We start from the raw sequence: 7,223 nt of genomic DNA on the forward strand, positions 1-7,223 counted from the left end.
AGGAAAGGCTGGTGCTTTGGAAGAAAGGCCCTGTAAGTGATAAGACAGTCCCCTGGGAAGGGAGGGGAAGGAAATGGGACAGTTGCCATAGGACAGATGGGGAGTAGATGTAAGGGTGTCCTTGGGAGGGTGTGGCTGGAATGAGCTGCAGCAGGAGGCCAGGAGATCAGAAGTTTAGGCTGGGACTGCTCAGGCTCAGGATCGCCTGGAGACAGTGGGAACACGGCAAGGGCTGGGGCAGGAGCACAGCAGCTCAAGGAAGGGACAAAGGAGACCTTAAGGTTTTGAAAAAAAGGCTGGGACTTAGGAGATCTGGATTCTCAAAGATGGACTCCATGTGTAGCTTTGGGTCTCAGTTTCCCCATCATACTGTGAGGGTTTTGAGTCAGGTAGTCTGAGATCCTCACCACCTCTGACATCTTTGATGTGCTGCAGCCCCCCAAAACCACACTTTGTGGGGGTTAGAGAATGTAGACGCAAGAGACAGAATTCAGATGGAAGCTTCCCAAGACCGGGGGTGAGCACCACCCACTTTCTCTTTCCCAGCCCTATTTCTGGGCTCCCCAGAGGGGCGAGGGGTGGTGGAGGCGGTGCCCATGCTGGGCTGAGCCTGCAGTTTTCGTGAGCTCTCGGCTCATCTCCATGGCAACAGGGGGTGCCTTCCCAGTGAGTTCATTCTGCCCAGAACGTGGGGGCATGCATGGGAGAGTCGCGAGGGAGCTCGGCTCCTTCACGCCACACCCCTCCCAGGACAGAGTGAAGCCCATGTTCCGGACCCCTGCTCCCTTCCACCCCTGAGGGCCAGCAATGGAAGAGCCCACCCTCCATCCTGCAGCTCCTGTGATCAGGCTGGCTGAGCTCTTCCCTCAACTTTGTTTTCTCTCCTGTTCTCAATACACTCTGCCTCAAATCTGTCTTGCTTCTTTCTTTCTTCCACGCTCACTGGCTGGTGGTCAGGGCCCTCTCCCTCCTCCCCAATTCTGGCCTAGGAAGTGGGGTGGGACTGCTTAGTTACGGCGTGTGAGCCTGTGGTGTGTGTCCACGTGCTGCCTGCATCTGCTGAGTGTCTGGATCTGCCATGGGTACAGATGTGTGCTGGCTTGAAAGTGAGGGCTGCCCTCTCTCTTCCCTGGGTCAGCACTGAGGGAACCAGAATCCTGTGGAAATCATGTTCTGTTTTCTCCTTCCTTAAGAGTTTGGCCAAAAAGTCTGTAGAGCATGGGGGAAAACCCATGCCCCTTATGGTCCAGGTTTGTTCGAATTCTTTAAAAGTAGTATTTAAGTGCCTTTAGCCAGAGCATATATACTTTCTGGTTCCCTCAGCAGCTGCCCCCCGTCGCCCTCATTATCTAAATCTGGCCACTTTCCACAGTCATCACTGCTGGGCTCGTGCGTAAAATGAGTTTCTGCCCTCGTGGAGAGGAGCAAACTGCCATCAAGAACCAGAAACATGGGTGCTAGGCCCAGATCTGCATCTAACTCCTTGTGTGACCTTAGACAACCCGTGGGCCTCAGTCTCCCCTTCCACGCAACCAGAGGATTACAGAAGCTGTCTGGGAGCTAGCTCTCTTTGATATCTGATAGTTCCTGTCAGACTCTGCTCTACTCGTGCCTTCACCCCACACATGTGTCCTGCTTTGGGTCTGCTGCTGGGTTAAGTGGGTGCCCCTTTCTGAATTTTCACCCATGTGCATTTCCAAGGAGTTCTGGTGTATATGGTACATTGAGAACTTTTTCAGAAAGTGAATAATTCTGATTCCCTGCAGCCTTTTTATATTATTCACTGCTCCCCCACCCCCCAACATACAAACACACACACACACACAGTCAGTACCCAGACATGGCAGTCTCGATGAGGTCAGGCCCTGGCCCACCTCCAAAGGATGAGGAGCTGCTCACCACTGCCCCCAGTATTCCAACCCAGGCATTCTGAGAAGTAAATCCTGTTACTCCTTCCACTTGCTGGCCCTAGCCTTCCCCTTGTGGCCACTAAAGGCAGACCATCCTTGGAGATTTCAGACAGTTATCATAGCTCCTCTTGCCCCAGCCTGCTTTGCTCCTGGCTGAAAGCCCTGGTTCCTCTGCCTCAGTGCTTGTTGATGGACTTGGATCATGAACTCTTGGCCCTGCTCCCCCCAGCCAGGCTCACTGAAAGATTCCTGAGATGGCTCACAGACAGCAGCTCCCAGTGTCTCTGGCTCACATAGACACAACTCTGACCCTGGGAGTAAAAGAGGCGGAGCCCATGCTGAGCTTTAACTTTCCTACTTGATGATTGGGGCCTTGGATGTCCCCGGGAGGTTCCTAACATTCCCAATCCCATGAAAAATCTGTTCAGACTGCTGTATGTTCCTCTGTAGGTTAAAGGGCTCCATTTCTGAGTCTGGGCTCATCTGGTAGCTGCTGCATTGTTTGGAGAATACATGTACTTTATTGCTTCCTTTTGATTGGGAGAAATTAGATTCTGATTGGATGAGAAGCTGACTGGCTTGGCTGTGGCTAGTTTCTGATTGGATGAGAGAATGGATCTTACGAGAGGTTCTAGATTTTGATTGGGTAGGAGGCACTGAATGCACTGGCTAGTTCTGGACTCTGAGGGATGACTGCTGGTGAATTTGGATTGGATTGAAGACTGAGTGGACTGGCTTGTTGCTGGAATCTGATTGGCTGAACAGCTGGATGGTTTAGCAGATACATGCTGGGCATGGATCCCCACCCAAGCCCTGTACTTTCAAATCAGTTCAAACTGCTTAAGCCTTCCTCCCACCTTTAAGCAACAGATAGTCACACACATTTCCTGGTGGGGCAGAACACACCAGATAGTTATTTACACGTCTGAACTTCATTTTCATCACTGTAAAATGGGTGTGATAATACCAGCTACTTCACCAGGCTGTTGTGAGGATATGATGAGAGAGTAAGGATGAGACCCAACTTTGTAGACTGGAAAGTTCCTAAGGAGGTAGGAAGCAGGTATGATAGTGTATAGCAGAGCAGTGCTTTATAACTTCAAAGAGGTTCACCAACTTGGCCTCACGGAACCCACACTCCCCACCCCATGCTGGCAAGAAGTCAGGTGAGGGGAGTGTGCTGCCTAGTGAGGAACGACCCAACTTCCTTTTATGTTTCCATCTGTCGGTGGGAACCTCCTCCCTGTTCAAGGTGTCCAAGGAACAATTAGGAGGTGACCATGGCAACATGGCAGGGGGATTGAGACAGAGAGGGCCTTTCCCTAAGTCCAACTTTAGTAATAATGACCAATATTTTTGCTTGTAATTTTTTGAATAGATATTATATCCATATGGTTCAAAACCTTAAACTTATATAAAAAGTATATAATACATTAAAAGCCTTATTCCCACTCCTGTGGCTGTGTCCCCTGCCCTGTTCACCCCATATCCTCACAGAGAAGCACTCTGGTTAGTTTCATGTGTATCCTTCTAGTATGTCTTTAAGGTAACTAACATCTATTGCACACCTACTCTCTTCTAGGGAACCTTCTCATACTGTGATAAGTCTTTTACATAAGTTATCTCATTTACTCCTCACAACAATCCTATAGGGTACATGCTGATATTATACTCCCATTTCACAGAGGAGGAAACTGCAGCCCAGGGGCTTCGAGTTGCTTCTGTTGCTGAAGCAACTTGCCCAAGTTCATTCAGTAAACAAAGAGGTCTGTCTCCAAAGCGAGCGTTCTTAAACCGCCAGTCATCTGCCTCCCTGTTAAGCGCAGGGGCAGGCAGCGTGGGCTCGTTCAAGCACCTGAAAGATGAAAGTTGGGGCACCTGCGTTTTTCTGCAGGCACTACCTGACTTTGGTCACTGGCTTCCCGACTCTGTACAATGGACACAGCCGACTCGGTCCCTTCTGAAACCCCGGTATAGAGGAGCCCAGCACTAACGCCTGCCCCCACCCTCTCTGTTCTCTCCCCAGGACCGCCGAGAGAACCTGCCCACCTCCCCGCCCTGGACGCCGGGCGCGTCCCGGCCCCCCAGCAGCCTGGACGGCTGGGTGAGCCCGGGGCCGTGGGAGCCGGGCCGCGGGAGCAGCTTGAGCAGCCCCCCGCCGCTGCCGCCGCCGCCGCCGCCGCCGCCGCCCATGTCCCCCTCTTGGAGCGAGCGCTCCGTATCCCCTCTGCGACCTGAGACCGAGGCGCGGCCCCCCAGCCGCCAGCTGCAGGCGCTCCTGGCGCGAAACATCATCAACGCGGCCCGGCGCAAGAGCGCCTCCCCGCGGCCGGCGGGAGCTGAGAGCCTTCGGCCCTTCTCCCCGACTAGAGCGCTGCCACCGCCGCCACCGCCGCCGCCGCCGCCGCGCATGCGCTCGCCCCTGCCGGCCCGACCCGGCCAGGCCGCGGACCCCGGGGCAACGTTCGCTCCCATCCCCCGGAGCCCACTGCCCGCCGGGCCCTCGCCCTGCGCCAGTTCCCGGAGCCCGCTGCCCGCGCCGCCCAGGCCCTTCCCCTACCGCCGCTCGCCCACGGACTCCGATGTGTCCCTCGACTCCGAGGACTCTGGGGCTAAGTCGCCCGGCATCCTCGGCTACAACATCTGTCCCCGCGGGTGGAACGGCAGCCTGAGGCTCAAGCGTGGCAGCCTACCCACGGAGGCCTCCTGCACCACCTAAAGGCTTCCCCGCCCACACCCCATCCCTGCCCCGGGAGAGCCGAGCCAGAAGAAGTGTCGTTGGGCTTGGGAGATCCCAGCACCATGTCCCCAAGGGTCTGACCTCTTCGATAGCCCCAGAGATAAGGGGTCAGGGGAGGAGAGCTCTGGGCTTGGGGGTGGGGTGGTGATCCAAGCTTGGGTTCTAGCCCTTGCTCTGTCATTCAGTCATTGTGGGAAAGACCCTTCCTCTGCTCCTCAGCTTTCCCATCTGTTTAATAGAGCTTTGGCCAAGGCAATCTCCAAACTTCGAAATTACCCCTTCTATCAGTACCCACACACTAGTGCCTTGGAAGAGGCAAGGTGTTGTATGTATGGACCCCTAGACTTGCTGCATTGCAGGGTTCCATACTCTTTCCCCCCCTTCCTGGCTCTGATCTCTGGAGTCTGGTAAATGAGGGGTGTGTTCAGAGGATCCTACGCCTGAGTTCCTTGTCCAGGCCCTGGCTTGACCCTCCGCCTCCCTGGCACCAAGTCCCAGGCAGGAGCAGCTGTTTTCCATCCCTTCCCAGACAAGCTCTGTTTTTACCATGGTGACCTTTAGAGAGGGTCTCCCAGGCCAGCTAAAGGTGCCCTGCTGGCTTCTCTGGAGAGTCTCTCTCTCTCTGGAGAGAAGAGGAGGGAAGATTCCTCCTCTCAGATCCCTCTCAGGCTTTTCTCCATCCCAATTCAGGCTTCCCAGGGTCTCCAGGAATTATGCTATAGGTGTCTCCAACCCATCTATCCCTTCCGGGCCCTTTCATGGCAGGCTCTGTGCTCAAAGCTGAGCCGGGCAGAGAAGAGTTGATACGGAGCTATCTGCTATCCTCTGGCTTTACCTGGTAGCCCTGAGTTTGAGGTTGCCTATTTGGAAAGAGGGAGGCAAAGAGTTCTTTGTTATGGGTGGTATGCAAGCAGTGGCCAGGATGCATAGAGGAGATTCTAGCAGGGAATGGATTGGCTCAGATGACCTCTGGGGGCTCTTCCAGTCCTGAAATGCATTCCACGGTATTAGGGAGGGAGGGAGAGTAGTGCTGGAGGATTGGCTGGGGAGATGAGCTTGGGTGGGTGAGTGAGGGGTTAGACCAGAGTCTGCCTGTGTTTCTGGTTCCTTAGGAAGTACTCCGCTCTTCAGTTTCAGGCCCCAGCATCCATACTGTGCCCAGATGAGGGGGCCCTGTTCTGCCTCATCTCTTTCCCATCACACTCCGGCCTAGCCAGTGTCTGGTGCCCAGTGACCTTGGGGAGCCTGGCTGCAGGCTCTAGCCTGTCCCTTAGGCTGTAGTGACTCTGATTCCAATCCCCAGGAGGGACATAGGGAGGAATGTACCTCATTCCTATAGTTTCCAGAGTTGGCTGATGGTGCCCTCTAGAGGTTCAGAATATCAGTTTCAGGAAACTAAGTTGGGGGGTGGGGGGTGGGGGGGGGCTGGAATTGGCTGAGGATCAAAGGTATGTATGTAAGTGAAAGGATACCAGGATGTTGCTAAAGGTGAGGGACAGAGGGTGATTTTGGGGTTAAGAGGAGACTTGCCCATCCCTCAGGGTGATTTAGACCTGGAACCCCCAAGTGAGGCTAGGGCAAGCTGGGGTTAGGATGGGAGTCAGGGTGAGGGTGGGGTGCTTTGGAATAAAGCACTGATCCCAAAGGATTCCCAGGGCCTAAAGATTGGGAACATAGGCCCTGTTGGTAGGAAGATGAGAGGGTGCTCCAACTTGTCAGTGATGAGTGATCACATTACTGAAGTCCCCACCTGCTTCAGGGACACTTGTAGTGTGGGAGGCTGGGGCTAAAGGCCTCTTTCAGAGAAAAGACACTATCAGGCCACTGGTTGATGCAGTGGCAGAGAAAATCCACTTCTACCTGCATTTCCCCCAAAGAGCCAGCAGGAGGCAGCCTTGGGAAGCTGCAGTTCTGTCTGGCTGTTCTCTCCCTGTAACTGCCTTCTCCCCCAGTCCTCTCCTCTAACCCACAAGAAATTTCCTGTGTCCTGCCTTTTGCCTCCTGTAGAATTCAGCTCTGGCCCTCAATAAATGCTTCCTGCATCTTTCTGTCTCCTGTGTCATTTTCAGCTATGTCTAAAGCCCTTCCCTTTTCCCCAACCATGGAACAGTCCATGGGATGCTGGGTGGATGAGAATGTTTGATACACATGGGATGGGAGCTTGGGAAGTAGCAATCATGAGCAGAGATGGGGAACAACGAAAACACTCTGGGCCATAGAAGAAGTCCCTGGGTTGAAGTTCTGGTCCTATCATCTACTAGCTGGGTGACCCTGGGTAAACCCACTCCTTCTCCAGGCCTCAGCTTCCCTATCTGTGTAATGAGTGAGTTGGTGAGATGATGTCTCAAGGTGGTATTGCCCAGGCCCTGACCACAGAACACTGTCACTGGAGTGGCCAGGGCCAAGCTGCATCAGGGCCCAGTGCTCTGGGGCTGCTTCCTGATGGCAGGTCGGGGCTTCAGACAGGAGGAGGAGCCCCTATGAGAGGTAACGTCAGAGTCCAGGCAACCCTAGAGAACTCAGGATCCAGACCATCAGGAGTGCTCCTCTCCTGATGGGGGCGTCCTTTGCCC

At 54.2% G+C, this 7,223-nt stretch overlaps 1 protein-coding gene across 5 annotated transcripts in view; it reads left to right on the plus strand.

The window, feature by feature from the left end:
- The window catches only part of SYNPO (synaptopodin), a 36,655-nt gene extending 29,961 nt beyond the window's left edge, over positions 1 to 6,694 (plus strand). For all 5 annotated transcript variants that reach the window (XM_057540585.1, XM_057540590.1, XM_057540589.1 and 2 more), the window contains exon 3: positions 3,937 to 6,694. In XM_057540585.1, coding sequence (XP_057396568.1) covers positions 3,937 to 4,629 — 693 coding nt within the window. In that variant the 3' untranslated portion in view covers positions 4,630 to 6,694. The remainder of the gene's footprint in view (positions 1 to 3,936) is intronic.
- The last annotated feature ends 529 nt before the right edge of the window (positions 6,695 to 7,223 follow it).

This window comes from Balaenoptera acutorostrata, chromosome 2, assembly GCF_949987535.1.
Source record: "Balaenoptera acutorostrata chromosome 2, mBalAcu1.1, whole genome shotgun sequence".
NCBI classification, from domain to species: domain Eukaryota; kingdom Metazoa; phylum Chordata; class Mammalia; order Artiodactyla; family Balaenopteridae; genus Balaenoptera; species Balaenoptera acutorostrata.